Source organism: Dama dama, chromosome 9, assembly GCF_033118175.1.
Source record: "Dama dama isolate Ldn47 chromosome 9, ASM3311817v1, whole genome shotgun sequence".
In the NCBI taxonomy this organism is placed as follows: Eukaryota; Metazoa; Chordata; class Mammalia; order Artiodactyla; family Cervidae; genus Dama; species Dama dama.
In genome coordinates this window covers 34,270,012-34,293,185 of record NC_083689.1, presented here as the reverse complement: position 1 = coordinate 34,293,185, position 23,174 = coordinate 34,270,012, and the positions used below count along the sequence as shown (strand labels likewise).

General features: G+C 41.8%; 1 protein-coding gene across 7 annotated transcripts in view; it reads left to right on the top strand.

Annotated features, from left to right (window-relative positions):
* Window positions 1–23,174, top strand: part of SNCAIP (synuclein alpha interacting protein) — a 154,114-nt gene that overhangs the window by 118,766 nt on the left and 12,174 nt on the right. For all 7 annotated transcript variants that reach the window (XM_061150917.1, XM_061150915.1, XM_061150913.1 and 4 more), the window contains 4 exons: window positions 10,168–10,293; window positions 15,254–15,423; window positions 21,315–21,407; window positions 21,985–23,053. In XM_061150917.1, coding sequence (XP_061006900.1) covers window positions 10,168–10,293; window positions 15,254–15,423; window positions 21,315–21,407; window positions 21,985–23,053 — 1,458 coding nt within the window. The remainder of the gene's footprint in view (window positions 1–10,167; window positions 10,294–15,253; window positions 15,424–21,314; window positions 21,408–21,984; window positions 23,054–23,174) is intronic.

Genomic DNA, 23,174 nt, shown 5'->3' with positions numbered 1-23,174 from the left:
TCCCTGGGATTCTCCAGGCAAGAATACTGGAGTGGATTGCCATTTTGTTAAACCTAAATATTTCATGATAGAATATTGGATAAATAATAAAACATTCATATGATAGAATTTTTCAGAAATATATTCATTATATAATATTGAGTTAAAATATATGATGCAAAACTGTTCCTGTAATTTGGTACTAACTTTGAACTTTGGAGAGAGAGAAAGAGAAATGAATAATAAGACTAGAAAAAAAAAACTGTCTCCACATGTTTATAGTAATTATCACTCAGAATTATAAGTGGCTTTTATTTTCTTTTTTTATGTTTTTCACTTCTTTCCAAATTTCCTGAAATAAACAAATTTAACTTTTGTGGAAAGGAAAAATGATATATTTTCTTGAACCCAAAATTAAAAAGCAAATCTTTAGTAAGACATTAATTGAGGAAGTCTTGCTCCATTAAAGATTAGCAAAACAATCACTTACCTAAAATTTTCTTAAATATTCATACATGTTTTCTTTTCCAAAATAGGCTGTTCACATGCAGTTAAACCATCTTTATTGGGATTTTAATTGTCATTGCTAAATTTTACTTTCAGATTAATTTGGTAATAATTACAGCATTGAGTCTTTCTGAAAGTTCATGTTTTTTATATATTCAAAGCTTGTTTTATCATCTTCAGCAAAGAATTAGAGAATTTAAAAAAAAAGATGAGCACTCATGCAAACAAAGTCTCAGTTACAGTCAGTTTCTACATTAGGAAATCCCAGTGTAAGTAACTGATGTATGCAGATTACAATCCAGTGTAGGCACTAAGAAAAATCATCACTAACTCCCTTTGAGAAGGATGAGTATAAATAATCTTAAAAAAAAAAAAAAAAAAAAACTGGAACCACAAAATGCCAATCTCAGCCTTAAGAAAATATAAATAAAGTCAGCAGTGCATTAAAATAGATTTAATCACATTTGTTTGTGGCAAAGAAAATTGCTTCTCATTCTTATAACCGTATCCCTTTGGCTTCATAAACTTTCCCAGTGGCAGTAAATTGTGGTGTTGTCAACAAGAGATTATACTTTTTCAAGCATGACAGTCTCAAATTTATAAATAGACTCAGAATATTGCCACAACCTTTCGTTAGTGGGGTTCATGGTAGGTGATGCTTTATAATATGCCATGCTAACTTCAATTAATATATGTGTGTAATGTTTCCTACACGTATCAAGCACCATGCCATTGGACTTTGCGTACATTATCTGACTTAGTCTTTGAAACAACATTATTGGATTCTGTTGTTTTTATCCCTGGTCTATAGATGAGGAGACTGAAGACAGGAAATTGTTTAAGTGGCCAGCATGTGGTCTAGTGGCCAGTAAGAGAAGGCTGGATCTCAACTCAGGTCCTTTGACTTTGGGGCCAGATTCTGTTTTTTCCCTCCATTCCAGGTATATACTTTGTGTAGCAGTGGAACTGATATAGCTGCAGAAGTCCTTTTTTTTTTTTTTTTTTTTTAATAATTCTAACAATATGTTGTGATATTTGGAGTATCTTAAACACAAACTCATGGAACTAAATTTATGGAATGAAGAAAGAAGCAAGAACATTTAAAATTTGTAAAAGCCACTGTCTTTGAAGTAATTGCTTCATTTCCTTTGTGTGTTGCACTTATGAGCCCCGGCCATGGTGTTCTATGAACTACCATAAGAATTAATAAGTATTTGCTAAAGATGCTTTTTTTTGGCTTAGGCCAGCAGAAGGGAGAATAGTATTTTCAAATGACCAAAAGAAGTATGAAGACAAATAGTCCCCAAAAATCATTCTCAGTATAAGATGAAAATTTTATTTATTCTCAAATTGCCTGAATAATTGTTTCACACCCCTGATTTCATTTGCTTATGTAAAGAGGAGTTTCAGATATCAGTGGAAAAGCTGACTGCAGTTTTGGAAGAGCTTGCCAAAGAAAAGGAGGGAAGGATTGCATTGCTGTTCTGAGACTTTAAGTCAATAACAGGGCATCTGGTATTCTTTGTCCCGGGAAATGTTGCTTAGAGGTGCCAGTTTCTCTCTTCAGCTCTCACAGCAGGAGTCTCATAACTTTGAAGCCATTGGGACAAAACAAAAGAAAGTGCCATTTCTGGGATTTGGTCAGGTGATAGTGTGGTTTATTTGGCTGGAGTAGAGGAAAATACAGAAATTAGTGACCTTTGCGAAGAGCCATGTCAAACATTTGCTTCATGTGTTAGTATCAGTCTTCAGGTTGTTATTTCAAGTTGATAAGCATTTTTAATGACCTCAAGTACAGCTCTGAGCAGGGTACCCCAGCCGTGCCTTCAGGAGAGCATTCCTACCCAAGTGGAAAATGTAGACACCCATCAGGACTGCAAACTCAGCCCAGCCATCCTACATCCGCCACAGCCACTATGTAACAGATAACCTGCGGAGATGCTGAACTTGGAACCACTGCAAGCCTAATATTTTCACAAGGAACACTGTTACTGAACAGTTTTCTAATGGATTCAGCACATGCAGGTTTTTCTACATCGAGCAGGCACTTGAGGGTGTCCTGCTTTTGTTTCTTCAGTAAATACCTTTTGGAAAGGACAGTACAGAGGAAAATTTCTCTCCTGGTTTATTTTAGTTACCCTCTGCCCCTCCTGTAGATTCTCAAAAGAATGGGCTCTATTTGACTCACAATTGGCATCCTTTTTCTGGTAAAAATGACCTGTAAGGACTCCAGAACCACGGGGTAGCCAGCAGTTTTTAGTGGTCTCCTGGAGTGATAGATCTTTGGGTAACAGGAATTGATTTTCCTCCTCTTGACACACACAGTCTCAGAGGGGGCAATTACTTCATTGTCTGATAGTACCTAGCAGAACTGGCCCCGGGGAGCATGAAGGTGAACGCATGAGGGACACTCAGGGAAAGAGACAGGCGCATGTTCAGATGGGCCTGCTTTGTTGTCCCATGGGAGAGATGCTGCTGGTGAAACAATCGAGGCAGAATGATCTCAAGTCAAAGCTACCGCCTGTGTAACTTGGACTGTTTTATTCAAATATAAAAGCTCAGATGGTCTCCTTCAGGGTCCCAGTGAAGCTCTCACCCTCACATGCTTGGGGGCTTCAGCCTGTTTGGCGTGTTGGTCACTGTTTCAACATCAAACTTCTCATTTTGTTTCTAAACCTTTAATGTGCCTTTTGGTCAAGAAGTTCTGTTATGGAAACAACAGGCATCATAACATTAAGCATTTACTGAGAAAGAACACGCTTGCTTATGTGTTCTTTCTGTTCATTCTCCATTTAAAATGTTTGGCCTGATCAGATTAAAAAAATAAAAGACGCTTTTTCACAAAAAGCTCAGAATTCCTCCGAATGGTCATGAATGATCACGGGCCTTCTGATGAGGGGGTTGTTTCCACAGGCTGTGTTATAGTTTTTCCGCAGTTTACTTTTTTAAAAGGAGAAATATTCTGTTGACTTTATTATTTCATTGTCATGGGTCAGAAATAAGTAAACAACACTGAAAGTGCTATGATTGCAGATGGAAGTGCGTAGAAAAGTCTTTGATTGGCACAAGCAAGAGTCTGCTCTCCAAGGACCTTTGAAAAAGCATAACCAGCACAGAGCTCCATAGCCCACAGACTGACAGGCGGTTAATGTGATTTCTGTGACCCAAGGGGTGCCGAAGGAGCATGTCCTTTATGGAGTCAGGGGTCATGCGTCATGAGCTGTGGTGGATATTCATATACAGAAGGCACAGAACGTTAGCTTCTCGGTCTGAGTTTAAATCCTAGCCCTACCATTACTAGCCCAGGAGCCTTGTATATATTTCTTTATTTTAAAAGAAAAGATAAGAAAATGTCTCCCTGGACCTCAGTTTCCTCATCTTTAGAATGGAGATAATAGAACTTTCTTAACAGGGTTGCTCTGAGATCCAAATGAGAAAAGTCACAGGAAGCCTGTAGTAGACACTAGGTAAATGTCAGCTCTAATGATTATTGGCTACCTTCCAATTTATGATTTTTATTGCTATACATATTGTTTATTTACCTATAAGTAAAGTATAAAATAAGTTTGGCAAAAAACATTTTTCAGCCTAAACAACTCTGTATGTGTGTTAATCACTCAGTGTCTGACTCTATGTGACCCCATGGGCTGTAGCCCACCAGGCTCCTCTGTCCATGGAATTCATAGGCAAGAATACTGGAGTGGGTTGCCATTCCCTTCTCCAGGGTGTCTTCCCAACCCAGGGATAGAACCTGGGTCTCCTGCATCGGCAGGCAGATTCTTTACTGTCTGAGCCACCAGGGAAGTGCTAAACCTGTTCAATCAATTCTTAGATGTATTATTTTTTCACGTTTTACTGTCCCTAGATTCTACATTTATTTTACAATAAGTGACAATATGAAACTATTGCTGGCCTTTTTTTTCACATTTTAGCATCTCAAAAACTGGAATGAATCTTATAATTGATGGCTTGTTAGATTTGATGACATAATCACAGACAAAATTGCCTCCTTTAGAACTACAGTTGTAACAAAACTATAGAGATTTTATTGATAGCAGTAATGCACCTGTGGCATACTTTTCAATTACATTTTTAATTAGACTGTCCAGCAAAGTTCATAAATTACATGTATTAATTGCCTCTATAAATAAATTCCATTGCCTTTAAGAATGCACAAAAGACATTAAAACAGGTTATCAAAAGAGTAAAAAATCCCCAGAAGAGGAAACTAGTACATAAAGTAAGTTTTCATTCATTAGATGAACATTGAATGCGTAGATATAATAGATATAGGTGATTGGATGGAATGTCAATTGGAGAGGCATTCTGTAAAACAGAAATAATACAGAAGAACTGCCTCATCCATGTGATTACATTGGATGTTCTCTAAAAGCTATACCTATGGGAACATGAAGGTCTGAAGTTACATTCTTTAATATCCCCCACTCTCTCTTTCTCTCTCTCTGTCTCACATACATACACACACACACAGCAGAGGTGGGGTCACTGGGGATGTGGGGAGAACACACTAAAGGTCTAAAAGAAGAGCTAGGCGCCATGGATATATATTTATATGTGATATACATTCACAGGGTCTTCTTAATTGGGGGAAGTAGCTGTATTTGTTCTGTTCTCTTCACTGGATATTTGTCAAATAAGTCGCTGTTTAAACTGTAGGACTGTGGGTCTCTGCAGGCATGTTTTCCAGAATCAGAGCAGAAAGCATTTCTAGGAGAGTGGATGCTAAACATTGTACTTAGTCACTCAGCACATTGTGTCCGACATTGTGTCCGACTCTTTGTGATCCCATGAATGGTAGCCCACCAGGCTCCTTTGTCCATGGGATTCTCCAGGCAAGAACACTGGAGTGGGTTGCCGTTTTCTTCTCCAGGATGCTAAACATGCTCTTACCCAAACCAAGGGATTCTAACCATCTCCATGCCATCTCAGAAGTTCTAAACTTTGGTTGTTAAAGAGTGGATAGTCAGCCCATCCCTTTGAGCAGTGCCTCTCTGCACATATCATAGGGGAGATGGTCATTTCCATTATAACTTCTCAGTAAACAGGCCAGTTGCATAAAGTGAAAGTGAAGTTGCTCATTCATGTCTGACTCTTGGTGACCCCATGGATTGTAGCTCACCAGGCTCCTCCATCCATGGGATTTTCCAGACAAGAATACTGGAGTGGGTTGCCATTTCCTTCTCCCGGGGATCTTCCTGACCCAGGGATCAAACCCAGGTCTCCCGCACTTCAGTCAGACTCTTTACCATCTCAGCCACTAGGGATGGTGCAACCAGTTGAATAGCTTCTTACGAAAGTGTTCACTGCAGCATAGGAAACTGAATTTGACCTGCTGGGCAAAGACCTACATTGTTTTAAATAATAGGATAATGTTGTTACTGCTGTTATTCAGTCACTTAGATGTGTCCAACTCTTTCTGACCCCATGGCCTGCAGCATGCCAGGCTTCCCTGTCCTTCACTATCTCCCAGAATTTGAGTTTCTTGAACAGGGGATCCTGGTGGGCTACAATCCATGGGGTCACAAAGAGTCAGACACCACAGAGCAACTAACCTGAATTAGGATAATGGTTCTTCCTTGATTAAAGTCTTGAATATTGAATTTGCTAAGAGGAATTATAAGGAAGAATTATCCAGGCCATCCTAAGAAAAGCAGCAGGTTATCATAACAGTGTGGACTACACATGACTGGGAGAACCCCAGGAGTCAAGGCATCTCCTGCCTTACACAGACTTTGTCCTGTTCTCCCAAGGCATCAAGCCCCTGTAAAGTCCAGGTCTCTATAGGTTCTTCCCCAGATTTCTATAAAGGGAAAATTCCTACTCTTTTGGATGTAGTATTCTATTTCCTCTAACTCCATTACTAAAAATATCAACAACCTCAGATATGCAGATGATACCACTCTAATGGCAGAAAGAAAAGAGGAACTAAAGAGCTTCTTGATGAAGGTGAAAGAGGAGAGTGAAAAAAGCTGGCCTAAAACTCAACTTTCAAAAAACTAAGATCATGGTATCTGGTCCCATCACTTTATGGCAAACAGATGGAGAAAACAGTGACAGATTTTATTTTCTTGGGCTCCAAAATCACTACAGACAGTGACTGCACCCACAAAATTAAAAGATACATAGTCCTTGGAAGAAAAGCTATGGCAGACATGGACAGCATATTGAGAAGCAGAGACATCACTTTGCCACTGGGTCCATATAGTCAAAGCTGTGGTTTTTACAGTGGTTATATCTGAACATGAGAGTTGGACCATAAAGAAGGCTGAGTGTCAAAGAATTGATGCTTTCGAATTGTGGTGCTAGAAAAGACTCTTGAGAATCCCTTGGACTGCAAGGAGATCAACCCAGTCAATCCTAAAGGAAACCAGCCCTGAATTTTCACTGGAAGAACTACAGCTGAAGCTCCAATACTTTGGCCACCTGATGGGAAGAGCCAACTCACTGGAAAAGACTCTGGTGCTGGAAGAGATTGAAGGCAGGAAAAGGGGATGACAGCATGAGATGGTTCGATGGCATCACTGACTCAATGGACATGAATTTGAGCAAACTCCGGGAGACAGTGCAAGATGAGGAAGCCTGGTGTGCTGCAGTCCATGGAACTGCAAGGAGTTAGAGATGATTTGGTGTCTGAGCAACAATAACAGAAGTCAAAACACTGTGAATTATAGTAAAGGGCATTTTCTGTGCATGTGGAGCATGCACATATCCATTATGATATTTAATTGCGTCTAGAAATCATAAAAATATGCCTGACAAGAACATACATATAAAATATTTCTGATTATCTTGAACCCCTCTGAACTTTACTTGCTAAAGAAGCTTCTGGAATATCCAAGAATATCCAGTTGTTTTCTTCAGTTGTCTGATTTGTAAAATAAGAGTGTTTGAATTGGATGCTTCTCTAAAATCTCTCCCACTTTACAATCTTAACGTTTAATATCATGGAGCAAACCAAGTCACCACAGGCTTGCCAATGACCTTTGAAGATAGCATGGCTGTCCTTTTCACCAGTAGAGTCACAGCAACTTGCCCTCTTGATATTTCTTAGACATTGACTTCTAACCAGTTGGTCATGTCATTGATCTTGAGATATACCCACTCATCCAGATCTTTTTAGGAGTTAAGATCACATGATTCAGATGCTGGAAAGGGTATGGAGGAGAAGAGAACCCTCCTACACTGTTGGTGGGAATATAAGTTGATGTAGCCACTGTGGAGAACAGTATTGAGATTCTGAAGAAAACTAAAAATACAACTACCATATGGTCCAGCAATCCCACTCTTGGGCATATACTCAGAGAAAACCATAATTAAAAAAGATACATGCACCCCAATGTTCACAGCAGCAGCTGTTTACATTAGCTAGGACATGGAAGCAACCTGAATGTCTATCAGCAGATGAATGGATAAAGAAGATGTGATACATATATACAATGGAATATGACTTGGCCATGAAAAGGAATGAAGTAGTGCCATTTGCAGAGACATGGATAAACCTAGGGACAGTCATACAGAGTGAGGTAAGTCAGAATGAGAAAAACAAGTATCATATAATATCCTTTGTATGTGGAATCTAGGAAAATAGTACAGATAACCTTCTTTGCAAAACAGAGACACAGATATAGAAAACAAACATTTGGATACTAAGGGGGAGGGAGGATGAATTGGGAGATTGCGGTTGACATATACATACACTACTATGTATAAAATAGATAACTAATGGGAACCTACTATTTAGCTCGGGACCTCTACTCAAGGGCTCTCTGGTGACCTAAATAGGATGGAAATCTTAGAAAGAGAAGATATATGTATATGTATAACTGATTCATTCTGCTGTACAGTAGAAACTAACAACATTGTATAGCAACTATACTTCAATAAAAATGAATTAAAAAAAAAGATCACAAGGTTTGATCATCTGTCTCCAAATTAAGGTAATTCAGGTTTTTTTTTCCCTAAAATAGGAAAAGTAACAGAAGTTGTTCTCCCTTATGCATTTGAAACATCACTTGCTCTGGTATCAGTTTCAACTTTCTTTCTTTGTTTGCCTCTGAAGAAGAGCGCACATAGGCCTCTTTTTTATCCACCTCCAGCCACCCAGCCCTGGCCTCGGGGCTCTGCCCCACCTCATTCTCTCAGGACTTGAAGGGTTTCCCTTCCTACAAGGTCTGTCTGCTTTTGCAGCTAACGCTCACCCTGCTTTCCCAGGGTGCATTCTTGGTTGGTTGCAGGTGTTGACATTTTCTCTTCTCTTTCTTTAGAGGGCTTACTTTCTGCTTGCTCCTGTGAAAAAAAGTGTGGTGCAAATATTCAGTCTCTCCCTGATACCACAGTTGCCTTCATAAACAGTGCCCTATTCCCCACATGAGGGGAGAAACATGAAAGGAGTTGGCTGTTTTGATCCAACATTCCTTTAGCAGATTAGTTGGCGTGTTCAGAAGGTGCAGGCAAATTTAATCCAGAAAAGTATAAAAGTTCATGACCAGTCCGAGCAAATAATTGGAAAAAAAAAATCCTTTAAAAGGCTAAGGAGAGGTTCAAGGCTCTTTGAAAGGCATGATCATCTTTTTAAATGTCAAATTCCACCCACTAAATTTCATGCTGTTGTTTTTACCACTCTTGTATTTTTTTAGCATTACATTTAATTTTTCTATTTTAAAACACTGAAATCCCATCCCCCTGCTTTCTCTGAGACCAAACATAACATGAAAATACCACAAAAGACTCAATGGGTAAAATGCACACAGGTTATGACAACACACACTGACTGTTCTGTGTCTTTCCCTTGGAAAGGTAGTATTCAGAGGTTTGGTGCTCTTTAACATAGAAGAAGAGAAAGCTTTACCTTTCAAATACCACCACCATTTGATGAGAAAAATCAAGATGGTCCCAGTTTTATTTCAGTGTGGTTAACTTAACAACTTTATATGTTTCCCCTTTCTGGAAGCCTGTTGACTGAAAAGTATGAGATTACGAAGTCAAAGTTGAAGTGTGATAAACTTAAAGTAGAAACTAGTTATCTCAATAGTTCAAGATTTTATAATATTCTTAAAGCTACCAGATAATTTAACAGAATAGCAGAAATATTGCCTTGAAATCAAAAGACTTGGATTCTGGTTCCAGCATTGACTCTGTCTCATTGTGTAACTTTGAAGAGATGCTCAGACTTTCTCTGAATCAGTTTTTCCACCTGAAGAATATGGAAGCAAAACAAGAGCATTTCTGAGATAACTTTCTGCTCTTTGAATTCTCAGCGCAATTCTCTTTCATTGACTTTTGTCAGAGGTGCATGAATTTTCAGTTTGTACTGAATGGAAATGTTCTCTTCATAGGGTAAGCTTGGCTATATCTAAGCTTCACATGTTGGAGTTTTATTTTCCTCTTTTTATTAGGCTTCTCTACGTGTTGTTCAGCTGCTCAGTCATGTCTGACTCTTTGTAACCCCATGAACTGCAGCATACCAGGCTTCCCTGTCCTTCACCATCTCCTGGAGTTTCCTCAAACCGTGTCCATTGAATTGGTGATGCCATCCAACCACTGCATCCTCTGTCGCCCCCTTCTCCTCCTACCTTCGATCTTGCCCAGCATCAGGGTCTTTTCCAGTCATTTGGCTCTGCATGACAGCCTATTAATTCCAACTTGTCCTTGTGTTTATAGGAGAAGATTCTGCTGTGGCTTCTTCAGTTCATGCAAGAGCAGGGCATCTCGCTGGATGAAGTGGACCAAGATGGTAACAGTGCTGTTCATGTGGCCTCACAGCATGGCTACCTCGGGTGCATACAGGTACACAGGCCCCGCTTCTCTGGAGAAATGAGGGCCACAAGTAGTAAAACAGAAAATGGGAATTTGGTTCCCTCGGAGAAAGTCTAGATTTAGTCCACTTTGTCTCTTTAGTGGATAATAAAGAATCAAATTGATATATTTGTATTTCCAGAAATGCCCACAAGCATTGGCATAAATAGCTGTCTGGGTTTCTCCCTGAGTGTCCCAGGATGTTGCCAGGGTCTCTTCTTGCCCTTTCAGCATTGCCTGAAAGCCCCAGTGCTGAGGACAGTAGGTGTTAAGTACCCCGTGTTCTCAAGATAGCAGAAAACCCCTGTCAGACAGATATCGCTCAGACTGTCACATGGCATGTGGGCCATTCCTGCTGTCATTAGCACACTTGGCCTTCCCAAGTGTCTGATAAACAGGACTGAGTTTTCAGGAAACAATTAGAAAAATTCCTTAGCGTATCAAGTAGTATAACACAGTGGAGACACAAGAGACGCAAGTTGTGTCCCTCAGTGGGGAAAATCCCCTGCAGGAGAGCATGACAACCCACTCCAGTGTTCTTGCCGGGATAATCCCATAGGTAAGGGAATCACAAAGAGTCTGGCTACAGTCCACGGGGTCACAAAGAGTCAGACACGACTGGGCGACTAAACAAACACAGCAGGTAGTAGGCTGCGGGGAGAGGAGGGTCCTGTGGTTTTCTCCCTTTCTTTGCAGTAGGACTGAGCTTCTTGAATACATTCAAAAAGCCCAGAACTGACTATAGGAAGCCCTGGATATAGACCCCCCTCAGCCCGTGGGCAGGCTAGGCAGGGCCCTGATTGGCTAGCCAGTCCACCCAGCAGCCTCAGGTGGCCTCACCCTTTTAGCCAAACATACCTGGAGAATTTTCCCGTGTCTCACGTGCATAGTGATGGAAAGAGGCTGGGGAGTGGAGCCACAGGAGGTAGCATCCCCCTGCCCCAGGCACCTGAGGGGACCTCCAAGAGGGCTGCTTAGAGAGTACAGGCTTCCTATGAGAAGAGGGGTCGGCATCTCGTCCTGCAGCTGAACGCAGAGCTGCCCAGAGCTGAGCCACACCAGCGCTGCTGCCCTCACAGCAGTTGGCAGGGGCCCTGAGAGGGGCACGTGCGTGTGAACAGTGGGCAGGCCTCCTGTATGTAAGAGTGTAACATCTGCTAATCCCAGACTCCCAGGCCTTCCCTCTCCCGCCTGCCTCTGCAGCGTGGGGAACTATTTTTAATATCTTGTGATAAACCACAATGGAAAAGAGTATATAAAAAAGAATACCTACATGTGTATAACTGAGTCACTTTGCAATATAGCAAAAACTGACACAAATTCAATTTTTGAAAATTTAAAAAAATAACTGGCTAGGCCTTTTCAGCGAGAAAGTATAAGGCCCTGACTGACAAAACAATGAGAGAGGAGGGCTGAAGGGGAGGAGGGACAATGATGGTGTAAGGAGAGGAAACGCTTTGAATTGAAACAAAGTTTAGAACTGACCTGGAATTTACTTTAGGAACATAAATCATCATTACCAGAGTCTGACCAATCACACCATTCTTATCATTGAAAATGACCCAACATCTATGGATCTGTTCCCACATCTGCCTAAAATGTAGGAAAAGAACAATTGACAATGTATGGATGAAGGCCACGATTAAAGAAAATACTTTCACCTCACCAGGTTCATACAGTTCAAAATATCTTATGTGCACTTGAGAACTCTAAGGAAACAGTGCTCTTTTTCACCATATTTGGTAATATTTCTTTTATTCCAGACTTAACAGGCACTTAGCAAGGTTTTCCTCTGTGCCGGTAGACCATATCTGAAAGAGAAAGCTGGGCAGTGAGAACCAGTTGCTCAGAAAGGTAGAGAGGATTAGGAAATGACAGAAGATATGAAAAAGCTGTAAATATGAGGCAAGAGCTGAATAAAACCAGAATGCAGAGGCAATAGCAAAAAGATCTCTACAGGGTCTCCTCACATAGCAACTGCTCTGTGGAAAGCCACATTGACAGGAAATATTCCAAGTGTCTGGGAAGTTTCCCCACTATTGCTGGCAAAGCGTGCATCTTCTAATTTAAGACACCCAGTTGTGAAAGGAGTGATGAGAAATCAAAGTATATAGAAAAGAGAGAAATTTAAATTACTACCAGGGTCTGCAGAAAGATGAAAGGAGTAGCATTGCTTTTTATGGAGGAAAAATAATTAAATGAAGACTGAAAACTTCATTTCTCCGTTTAACAAAACACTATCATATTTAATAGCCTTAAAGTAAAAAAGAGTAAACTTTTATCAGCTAATAAATGACTGCAAGCCAAAGAAAACCAGCTGATATCACTAATTCTGTTTGAGATTTCAATTATTATTTTTTTTACTATGTGAGGAGAGGCAGTCTGTCCTTTCAGCGTGTTCATCTCCACTTAACACAAATGATATTTTTGGCACGAGGCACCATGGATGTGGAAACTTGGATACTCTTGGAAGTAAGTCTCTCCACTGGGTGTGAGAAAAAGTAGGTACAAAGAGATTGAAAGTAGAAAAGGGAGTGAGCAAGTGTCGTTATGATGTGAGGAGGGAACTGAGTGTGGGAAACACTGGAAAGAAAACTGCAGAGGCCAGAGTCAAGGGGAGTGCTAACTGTGTGTTTATACTGTGTCTCTGAGAGCTCAGTGTGAGGTGGGGACACTCTGTGGGCTGAGTGGCTCAGTGACTTTTCATGGTGAGTGATCCTAAACTGAGTGGAAAATGAAGGTCCTTAGTGACCTCTGAGTCTGAGTAGTCTAGGAATTTTAAAATAACAGTGATTTCTGGTAGAGAAAACATTATCTATTACTAAAATAAATCCGGAGGGAGGTCTACAAACTCATCTTGATGGTGTCAAAAAATATCAGACTATGACAGTTGATTAATATTGATGTGACAGCTTTTTGTGGAGTCTATTGTCATCACAGCATAAAAACTAAAGTTCTGATTTTTAAAAATTAACGATGCCAGGGAATTCCCCGGTATACCAGTGATTAGGACTCTGTGCTTTCATTGCCGAGGGCACAGGTTCAATCCCTGGTCAGGGATCTAAGATCACACAAGCCAAAGTACAGTAAAAAGAAAAAACAAATAATGATCTCAACCATGCTCCATCAAATCTTTCTCCCCTATACTAATGATACCTTGACAAGATTCCTTGACTTTTTGTCTTTGGTTGACTACTAACATATACTTCAAACCAACTGAAAAATTTCAGTCTTATTTCTAATTCAAAGTATTCTCCTCCCCAACCCAGATCAGCTCAGGGTAGAAGAAACGAGCTTGGGACAGAAACTTGACGGGCTTGTTACACACCACCTTAGCTCCTATTCACCTCTCTCTCCTGGGCTCCACTGTTGAGGACAAATAGGAAATATGGAGAGCGAAAGTCAGCTGTCTCTTTGCTTAACTGGCAGGGGTCATGGCATCTCCCTGAAAGTTGTCTTGCTTCTTTAGCTCACTAAGGTTTGCCACTGATGTCCTCGGGAGCAGCCTTCAGGGGCTGAGTCTCTGAGTGGGGTCTTTCAAGGGTCCTCTAGAGCCTCCCCACTGCTACCTGACAGGGAGATGTGGCCCCGACCTTGCAGTCTCCTCCCCATACAAGCCCCTCCACTGTGTTGCTTCCCATTGCCTCCTGCTGCTAAAGAACCTTCTCCATTTTCATCGGGTGATAATAAGCTCACAGCATGCTCCCTTCTACAACATCTGCTCAATCTATGCGACACGTCCTCGCCAGGGCACGTGGTGTGAATAAGGGCCCCTGCCATGACAATTCTCTCCAGTTCTTTGTATCTCTGATTGGGTAGGTTCAGCACCAGGTCAAGTGTGCTGCCCAAAAAGGAACAGGTAAAAAAAGCTCCTTCTTTTTCTTATGGGCATCCCTAAATTCATGAGCCCAGCCACTGAAAGGGACAGAGCCTCTCACTACAGACACTGCCCTGATCATCTCATGAAGGAAAGGACTCCTGAGGACAACACATCCTCCTCTCCTTCCCAGTGTCCTTCTGAGGCTCGGTGGGGTTGATAGTAGTAGGGTTGGTTGGTTGCATTGTTGTGGGTTCTGAAGGGAGGCATCTGATACTGCCTGCTAAAATCTCACTAGAAGTCCTCTTTGTATGTGAGGCTCCTTGTCCCCACCCTGTCCTGCTGTGGACTCTGGTGACTGGTTTTGGAACAACAGGAGAAGTTCCATTCAACCTTCTGTAACAGTCATTAAAAAGTAATGTTTATGGACACACCTAAAGATCATACTATGGAGAAGGCAATGGCACCCCACTCCTTGCCTGGAAAATCCCATGGACGGAGGAGCCTGGTAGGCTGCAGTCCATGGGGTCGCGAAGAGCTGGACTGAGCGACTTCACTTTCACTTTTCACTTTTGTGCATTGGAGAAGGAAATGGCAACCGACTCCAGTATTCTTGCCTGGAGAATCCCAGGGATGGGGTCACACAGAGTCGGACATGACTGAAGTGACTTAGCAGCAGTAAAGATCATACTAAGTAAGTCAGAAAAGCAATTATATGATATCAGTTTTATGTGGAATCTAAAAAATAATACAAATTATTCTGTATACAGAACAGAAACAGACTCACAAACATAGGAAACAAATTTCTGGTTACCAAAGGGAAGAAGGAGGTGGGGTAGGGATACATTTGGGAGTATGAAAGTAATAGATGCTAACTACTATACATAAAATAGATAAGCAACAAGAGTTCACTGTATAGCATGGGGAACTATATTTTATATTCAATATCTTGTAACAACCCATAATAGAAAGCAATCTGGAAAAAAGAAATATATATATATATATATAAAACTGAATCACTTTGCTCCACACTTGAAACTAACATTATAAATCAACTATACTTCAAAAAAAAATTTTTAAATAATGTTTAGAGGGAAGTCCTGATGGATCACATGTCTCTGCCTTCTCTAACAGACCCTGGTTGAGTACGGAGCAAATGTCACGATGCAGAACCACGCCGGGGAGAAGCCCTCCCAGAGCGCCGAGCGCCACGGACACAGCCTGTGCTCCCGGTACCTGGTGGTGGTGGAGACCTGCATGTCGCTCGCCTCCCAGGTGGTGAAGCTCACCAAGCAGCTGAAGGAGTGAGTGACCTGTTTGTTCCATGAGAACCCAGTCTGGCTGGTCAGCATCGTGCTTAGGCGTCAGCCTGGTCCTCAGAAGCCTCCCTCGCGCGGGTGGTGCAGGGAGTGCCTGGCGTCGTCCTCATCTTCTTTTCTTCCCTCGTTGCAAGTCCTCACAGCCGGTGTTCATGCTGAAGATGCCATCTCTGTGGAGGCAAAATGACATTTAAGCAAAAAAAGAATGCAGAGCAAGCTTCCTCAGAAGGAAACTTAAGCCACAGTGGACTAGGGGAGAGAGCCTCTCTCTGTCTTCATATCTCAGGGCCCCAGATGATGTAGCGGGCACAGAAAGCACATGTGGGCATCATCCCAAACTTCTGTCTTTAATAGTTCAGCAAATTATAAAGAGCATGAGAGAGAAAGGTTCAAGATGAGCCAGTTTCTCAGTTTTCTCAAAAAAGGAAAATGTATATTTGGGAAAGTACAGGTACCCTGGTAACCATTGCTGCCAATTTATTTTAAAAATTAAGCAGACAATTCACAAATCCTCAGAATGAAAAATCCTCAGAATGTGAACTCAGCATGACGTTACTTAAAACACTCTTTGTCTAGTTAAGCTCAGTTCTTTTTTGATGAAATGCTGAAGCTGGTACACATTGCATAACTAGATGTCAGGGAAGCATGGCTGGTAAGTTGCCATGATGTGCTTGAAAAAAGGAGGGCCAAAGGAGAGGCCATCTTGGGGGTTCTCAAGCAGGTTGAAGGACTAAGAGCAGATGCCCCTCTAAGGGGACAGAGGTCAGCCCTTGGAGAACACATTGGCCGAATGACAGTTGCCATACTGGTAAGGGAATCATTGAAAATCAAGAACAGCACTCAAAGTAATGGTAACAGATTAGGAGGACAGACCTTAAAAATCAAGTTTTAGGGGAGAAAAGTGAAGTTTTACTTTAAAATTATAAAAGATATTTTTTTCTTCTTTCCTTGTGAAAAAAGATCTGTAGTTGGTGGAGGCCTTAACTGGTTAAAAGTTAATTCATGCAACAGTGTGACAAGTCCTTAGATCCTCTGGCTCCTCACTAAACTTGGGAAACATTTCTCTCTCTGCTTCTGCTCTAGTGCCTTAGAGGTTAAGAGTTTCTGCACTCCTCCACCCTTCCCCTGTCAGTACCTAGAATACTGTCTCTAATGAGTTTAGGCTTTCACTAGAAAAAAATTTAAACTTAAAAATTAGAGGGGTGCCTTTCTCTCCAACAATCCTCTGCCCAGTTACACAAGACTCCCCTGGGACAGGTGAGCTAAGCAAGCTTTGAAGGTCTGGATGTAACTGAAGGGGAAATGCACAGAAATTCCTAACTCCCTTCAGGAAGTTATCTTGTCAAGGCAAACATACTTGTACACATGTCTTTATGTACATGTATAGGTATTTCTGAAAAGGAGTTCCTAGAAAAGGAATTGCCAGAACAAAGGGGCATGCATGTGGATTGTTGTTGTTGTTCAGCCACTAAGTCATGTCTGACTCTGTGACCCAATGGACTGCAGCACACCAAGCGTCCCTGTCCCCCCACCGTCTCCCAGAGTTTGCCCGAGTTCATGTCCCTAGAATCAGTGATGCTATCCAACCATCTCATCCTCTGCCACCCTCTTCTTTTGCCTTCAGTCTTTCCCAGCATCAGGGTCTTTTCCAGTGAGTCAGCTCTTCACATCAGATGGCCAAAATATTGGAGCTTCAGCTTCAGCATCAGGCCTTCCAATGAGTATTCAGGGTTGATTTCCATTAGGATTGACTGGTTTGATCTCCTTGCTGTCATGATACTTGTAGATAGATGCTGCCTAGTATCCTTCCAGAAATAGTGTACCAGTGGATACTCCCCCCAGTAGTGTATGGACATATCCATTGAGAGGAACTTTAAAATAGTCCAATGGAATGTTTTTTCTAAAGGTTTGTACTCAGAGAAAAGACTCTAAAACCGTTCCCCCAATCTCTCAGCACAGAGTCAGAGAGGCTTTCCTGAGCTGTAGCAGTTGCTTTATCGGTAGAACTCTTCAAGGTCAGGGTCTTGGCTGCTCTCTCTGCTGATGATCCTGGGATAAAACACACATGTACAGTAATAGACAGCAGTTATTCCACTGTCTCCAAACTGAAGGCTGTAGACAGTTGTAGTCAAGCCAATGAGAATATGAAATATGAGAGGTTATGCTAGAGACCCTAGTTTGTACTTACTGTGTGTCTCAGTGAGGCTGGCAAAACTAAAACAGAAATTCACTTACTCTATTTAGTCCACTGTACCCTTCCGGCTCTAGGCCACCAATAACATCAAAATGTGCAAGAGGAAGGATGGAAAACACTAGTTTTTCATTCCAAAATTGTGAGTGGGAGACAATCTTGAGTGCCTTTTCCTTCTAGAATATTTTTACCAGTCCTTCATCAATATAGCTGTTATTTAGAAGTGGCACCCTTCAGCTCTCTTAGACATCCTGATCTGTAGGTATATCAATGGGTTGAATTGTGGCCTCATAAAATGATGTGCTGGAGTCCTAACCCCTAGGACTTTGGAATGTGAGCTTATTTGGAGATGGGTCTTTACAAAAGTAATCAAGTGAAAATGAAGTCATAGGATTGGGCCTAATCCAAGATGATTGGTGTCCTTGCAAAAGGGGAAAATCTGGACACAGAGACAGACACACACAGGGAGAAGATAATGTGCACATAAAGGCAAAGATCAGGGTGGTTCATTTAGAAGTCAGAGAATGCCAGAGTGCCAGTGAACCACCAAACACTCGGAGAGAGGCATAGGGCCAGTTGTCCCTCACAGCCCTCCAAGGAGCCAACTTTGTCAACACCTCGATTACAGACTGCTAGCCTCCAGAACTGTGAGAAAATAAACTTCTGTTGTTTAAGGAAGGCAACTTGTGGTACTTTGTTAGAGCAGCCTAGCAGACATACTGGACAAATGCTCACATGTTTTCATATATTCATATTTCACATGCTCATATATTATAATTAAAGTTGATTATTCCTTTCTGAGGACTTTTTTAGATTCTAGAGAATAGAGTCCTTTTTTTCTCCATCCATACCTGGGATTCCTGTCATCAGTCATCCTAATTGCCTCCAAATAGTTTTCTTGACTGTGTCATAATTCACATTGACACCTAAAAACCCTTTAAAAGGAGACTGTAATCTTGCTTCATCTATTTTAATCCCTCACCTAATGTTTTTCTAGGACTTCCCTGGTAGCTCAGATGGTAAAGCGTCTGCCTACAATGCGGGAGACCTGGGTTCAATCCCTGGGTCAGGGAGATCCCCTGGAGAAGGAAATGGCACCCCACCCCAGTATTCTTGCCTGGAAAATCCCATGGACTGAGGATCCCGGTAGGCTACAGTCCATGGGGTCACAAAGAGTCGGACACGACTGAGTGACTTTGCTGAGCTGAGCTAATGTTTTTCTAAAATACTTGACAGGCAATACCAGATTTCAAAGTAGGAAAAGTAGAAAGCTCCTGTGTATTTTTTGGTTTTTGTTTATTCTTTAGAATAGGGTCAGCAAACTATAGACTACATACTGAGGCCCAATCCACCCCACCACCTGTTGCTTTTTTTTTTTCCATCACCTGTTTTTGTAAATAAAGTTTTATTGAAACAGAGCCATACACATTCTCTTACATATTACTGAATGTTGATTTCACAACTACATAAGGTGAGTTGAGTAATTATGACACAGAATTTGTGGGGTACAGGCCTAAAATATTTAATATTTGACCCTTTAGGGAAAAGTTTGCTGGCTTCTGCTTTATTTCAGTGTGTGAGTCACAGAATGAGCAAGATAAAATAAGATCACAGACTTTTTAAGTCTTAGGGATGGAATGTTAGTACTAAGACTGACCACTTCTGAGAAAAGGAGAATATCTGGGGCTGGTGGAAGAGTATTATGCAGATCTGATCTCTCAGAATTAAATTTAGGTAGCCAACAGCTGTTGAGTATGTGCAGTGACATTTGGCAAGAAGATTGAACTTCCTCAAGCCGGCATCAAAGATTCAGCAACCCTTTTAAGAACACTTAACTCATTGGTTTAGTTCTTCCTCCTGACTTATGGGAGCTGCTACCAGTTTTGATGCTTAGTTTTCTACTCCTGTAACAAATTACCACATACTTAGTGGTTTAAAACAATGGACATTTATCTTACAGTTCTGTAGGTCAGGATACCAGAATGAATCTCTCTAGATTAAAATCAGGGTATTCACAGTCTGCTTTCCTTTCTGGAGACTCTTGGATGAAAGTCTGTTTCCTGCTCATTCAGGTCATGTAGCAGAATTAGTTTCTTGCTGAAGTATCTGTTTTCTTGCTGTCAGCTGAGAGTCATTGCCAGCTCCTCGAGGCTACTGCATTACTTGGCTCACAGCCACTTCCTTCATCATCAAAGTCCCCAACAGCAGGTAGAGTCCTTACCACACTTTAAGTCCCTCTGATCTCCTTTTCTGCCTCTCTTCACTGTTACTCATGTGGTGAGATTGGACCCACCCCTTAATCCAACCTTTTTATCACATAAGGTAACATAATCACATCTTCCAGGGATTTGGATGTGATAGACATCTTTGGGGCGGGGCAATGGGGAGTACCACAGGAATACTACAGAGATCAGTAAATACTGCTTACCTCTCTAAAATCAGAATCAGTTTAATTTACTTTTTCAAGTTCTATAATAATTTGTGTTTTCTAAACAGATTTTACCTTCTTTAACCCATGACTTTTAACCTATTTTCTTAACTTTAAATAGAGCACTTTCTGATGCATATGCTTCTATGTCCAGAGTAAGTGAACTGTTGCCATGCAGTTTTCTCTTTATACAAAATATACCAAGTTATTTACCTGGTAGCTCAGCGGCTTCCCTGGTAGCTCAGCTGGTAAAGAATCTGCCTGCAATGTAGGAAACCCTGGTTCGATTCCTGGGTCAGGAAGTTCCCCTGGAGAAGGGAAAGGCTATCCATTCCAATATTCTGGGGCTTCCCTGGTGGCTCAGACGGTAAAGAGTTTGCCTGCAGTTTGGGTGACCTGAGTTCAGTTCCTGGTTGGGACTATCCCCTGGAGGAGGGCATGGCAACCCACTCTAGTACTTTTACCTGGAGAATCCCCCTGGACAGAGGAAACTGGGAGACTACAGCCCATGGGGTTGCAAAGAGTCGGACACGACTGAGTGTCTAAGCACAGCACAGCATACCCAGCACGTTTGCTTGCTTTGTTTGATTTAGCTTTTTTCTGATGGCTAAATTAATTCAATTACTTTATAAATTCAGACAATTTAGGGAGAGTGAGTAACATTTTGGAGTATATCCTTCTAGCTTGGGGTGTGGGTGGAGGTTAGGGAGAGAGAGAGGGAGATTTCTTAAAGATGAGATAATGAGATTATATTACACACAGTATTTTGTAACTTTTTTTTTTTTACTTAAGGAAAGTAAATTGCACTCTGTGTGTATGTGTCTGTTTATATAAATACACTTCATACTGTATACTTTATATGTATACACACACACACATATTAGGGAAGCTTTTTCTATGTCACAAATATTCAGATATATTATTCTTAATTGCTGCCTTCCTAGAAATAATTATAAATTGATTTACTCAGTCTTAGTGATGAGCATTTATGTTACAGTTTTCTTACTAATGAGCTTCCCAGGTGGCGCTAGTGGTAAAGAACCTGCCTGCCATGTGAATAATAAATATCTTGTTGAGTACTTTTGATTGTATCCTTAGGAAAATTTCTGAATTATAAAGGTGAAGGTTATGCCCATTTGCAAGGCTTTTAGATTTATTGCAACTTATTGCAAAGTATCATGAGAAAATGTATATCTGTTAATTTATAGTAGTAGCCATGTGTCAGAGAACTTATTTGTTTTGATTTGTGTTTCCCAGACAGACAATGCAACGTGTCACATTGCAGAACCAGCTCCAACAACTTCTAGAAGCCCAGAAATCAGAGGGCAAGTCACTCCTTTCTTCACCCAGGTAATACCAGAAGTGGTGGTGGTTAAGACTTTTAAGTGTCTTTAATCTCTGAGCCATTTTCTTGGACTTTCTTTTAATATCTTTTTAGAAGATAACAACAGAAGACATTTTATTTTTATAAAGAGGAATAAAAATGAGCTATTACAGGGAAGAAGGCACTGGATCTAGGGTCAGAAGACGTGATTCATCTCTGGCCTCTGCCATTTCTTCTTTCCGTGACTATACACAAGTCACTTACTCTTTTAGAGTCTTTTTTCCTTCATCTATAAAATGGAAATAAGGATATGTAGGTTCATGAGGTTTTTGACGATGGGATTGGGAAGATTTGTGCAAAATTGATGCGTAAAAAAACAAAACACAAGATACATTTAGTAGTCACAGCGTAAGGTATGAGGCATCCCATTCTGGCTGTGGTTGCCACCATGGAATGTTTGTAGTGTGATTGAAACAGACATTATTCTTATCTCAGTCTTGGTGATGCGGGAGTTATTCGCAGCAGTAAAGCCGCGCAGTGATTCGTGGCTGAGTTATTTTAACCAATAGGAGACCATCTCATATATCCTCCATCCTCTTTCAGTTCACCGTCCTCCCCAGCTTGCAGAAAGCCCCAGTGGAAGTCCCCAGACGCAGAGGATGAGTCTGTAGCCAAAAGCAAACCGGGAGTCCAGGAGGGGATTCAGGTTCTTGGAAGCCTGTCAGCATCCAGCCGGGCTAGGGCCAAAGTGAAAGACGAAGATTCTGATAAAATCCTACGTCAGTTATTAGGAAAAGATATTTCAGAGAATGTCTGCACCCAGGAAAAGCTGTCGTTGGAATTCCAGGATGCTCAGACTTCCTCGAGACATTCCAAAAAGATCCCGCTGGAGAAGAGGGAACTGAAGTTAGCGCGGCTAAAGCAGCTGATGCAGCGGTCCCTGAGCGAGTCTGACACGGACTCCAACAACTCTGAGGACCCCAAGGGCACCCCTGTGAGGAAGGTTGACAGGCCCAGACCGCAGCCCATTGTGGAGAGTGTGGAGGGCGTGGACAGCGCAGAGAGCCTCCACTTGATGATCAAGAAACACACCTTGGCATCAGGACGCAGGTTTCCTTTTAGTATCAAGGCCTCCAAATCCCTGGAGGGCCACAGCCCATCCCCCACCTCAGAGAGCAGCGAGCCGGACTTGGAATCCCAGTGTCCGGGCTCAGGAAACACCCCCCCAAGCCACCCCTCTGGAGAAGCCCCTCAGCTCAGCCCTGATAGCACAGCCGCCCAGAAAGTGGCCACGAGTCCCAAGAGTGCCCTCAAGTCCCCGTCGTCCAAGCGCCGGACATCTCAGAACTCAAAACTCAGAGTGACCTTTGAGGAGCCGGTGGTGCAGATGGAGCAAACTAGCCTTGAACTAAATGGAGAAAAGGAGCGAGAGAAGGGCAGGGCCCCCCAGCGGCCGTCCGCGGGTAGCGAATCAGGGGATCAGCTCAAAAGGCCTTTTGGAACCTTCCGATCCATCATGGAGACGCTCAGTGGCAACCAGAACAATAACAATAACTATCAGGCATCAAACCAGCTGAAGACCTCCACCCTCCCCTTAACCTCCCTTGGGAGGAAGGTGACGGACGGTAAGGGAAACACCGGGAGCTCTGCTAGCAAAGGAAAAAATAAGGCGGTGAGTGCTGTTTGGAGAATGTCCCTTTTATTCCTTTAAATTAATTATGTTATTCCTAACACCACAGATTACAGCCCTTGGCCACCTTGAGGGAATCCCCAGAAGAATTCTAAAGGATGCG